The following is a 2004-nucleotide window of genomic DNA, read 5'->3' on the forward strand; positions in this document are numbered from 1 at the left end:
TCTAGTGCTGATGTTTCTCTATTTCAAGTGTTCTATAATTTTACTACAAATTATCTACAACTATACTACATAACAAATATAGCTCAGCTGTTATGTCTCTAAATACAATTGAAGTGTAACTATTACACAGTACTTAAGGTTTGAAAAAATCAAAATATGATCACAGAACAAAGTATCTACAAGTATTCTGTCAAATATTGAACACCCGAATATACAGTGGTTTGAATTACTATACTTTTAATTGAGCGCAGGTACTTCGGTTATCGTAATACTAATGTGGTACAATTGTCAAGCAATTGTAACACAATTGGAGAAGTATTAGGAACTGTGAAGTTGATTGATATGCCAACATCTCCGGCAATTGTGAAATATGAAAGTATCATCGTAACAAAATATACGCCAAATGTAATTGAAGTAGGCCAAGTTTACCAAGACAAGCAAACAATTGCCAGTGCAATGAAGCACTATTCTGTCAAGAATAAGTTTAACAATTTAGGGTGAAAAGGTCTAGTGCAAGAAGGTAGAAATATTTTATTTGTCAAAATCATATTGTATATAAGTTATAGTTTTTATGTATGTAAATTGTATATAAATTGTTTACAACAATTTGTTGTGCATAAACAACCTTGTATTCTATAGCTACAATTTGCATTACATATTTTAATTAATTTTATTCTGTAGCTACTGCCTCGTATGTGTTGGTGACAATTGTACGTGGCACATCTAGTCCACCAGCATAAATAAATCAACATTGTTCAAGATTCGAAAATTCAAAAACTTGCACACATGTTCTTTGATGGAAAACACATATATACAACGGAAAGCTACTGCCATGGTAGTTGGCAGCATGATGATGCCAAAATATCCGGACCCTAAGATAATATACACACCAAAAGGCATACAAACTGGCATGTTGTCGGAACATGGTGTGAACTTAACATATATGCAAGCTTGGAGAGCAAAGGAAAAGGCTTTGGAATTTTTGAGAGGTCATCCTGATGATTCCTACAGTCGCTTGTCGAGTTATTTGTATATTCTGGAGAAGACTTATCCGGGGTTGGTAGTGAAATTGCAGAAGACTGAAGATAATTATTTCTTGTATGCATTTGTTGCTCTTAGTACGTCCATCAAGGGTTGGGAGCATTGTAGGCCAGTTGTATTAGTCGATGGCACCTTCTTGAAGTCGGCATATAGGAGAATCATGCTAATTGCTAGCACAATGGATGCAACAGGTAATGTAGATTAATTATAAAAATATTGTAATAAAGTTGTTTATGAGACTATATTTTTAACTGGAATTGAATTTCTTTTTGCTACCTATGTTATAGGTAGTATATTACCACTAACATACACCATTGTTGATTCAGAAAATGACGCATCATAGAGGTGGTTTGTTTTGAGCAATTCAAACAAACGTATGGTGAAAAATCGAATATGTGTGTTGTTTCGGACCAAAATGAGAGTATATTAAAGGCAAAATCTATTGTTTATACGGTCATGCCACATTATGCTTGCATGTGGCATATTTGGACAAATGTAGGGTCAAAGTTCAAGAAAGGTCGTCTAAAGTTAAGCGAATTGTGCTTTGCCACGGCACGATCATACACACTTGATGAATTTAATGAAAGAATGTCAAAGATTGAAGAGATCGACACACGTGTTAAAGCATAACTATACGATATTGGTTATCATAGATGATCTCGGGTACATGCTACGGTGAACAGAACATGGACGATGACATCAAATATTACAAAGTCCTTGAATGCGGTAATCAAAGATGCAAGAGAGCTAACCGTAGTTAAACTATTAGAGTACATTAGGACTATTCTTGAACGTTGGACTAATGAAAAGTTATTGAATGCAAAGGGTACGTTCACATACCTTTGGGAAAAAATATAACAAAGAGTTGGAGGACAACATGATATTATCGCAGAATATGAGAGTAAGTTGTGGCCAATAACATCAGATCATTGATTTCATCAACTAAATATATTCTGATAATTG

The 2004-nt window shown here is 34.2% G+C and overlaps 1 protein-coding gene across 1 annotated transcript; it reads left to right on the forward strand.

Moving 5' to 3' along the window:
- Positions 1-832: 832 nt before the first annotated feature.
- LOC142169184 (uncharacterized) lies at positions 833-1384 on the forward strand. The gene is made up of 2 exons (XM_075230418.1): positions 833-1232; positions 1329-1384. The coding sequence occupies exons 1-2, from the start codon at positions 833-835 to the stop codon at positions 1382-1384; spliced, it is 456 nt and encodes a 151-aa protein (XP_075086519.1).
- The last annotated feature ends 620 nt before the right edge of the window (positions 1385-2004 follow it).

Source organism: Nicotiana tabacum, chromosome 14, assembly GCF_000715075.1.
Source record: "Nicotiana tabacum cultivar K326 chromosome 14, ASM71507v2, whole genome shotgun sequence".
Lineage (NCBI taxonomy): Eukaryota > Viridiplantae > Streptophyta > Magnoliopsida > Solanales > Solanaceae > Nicotiana > Nicotiana tabacum.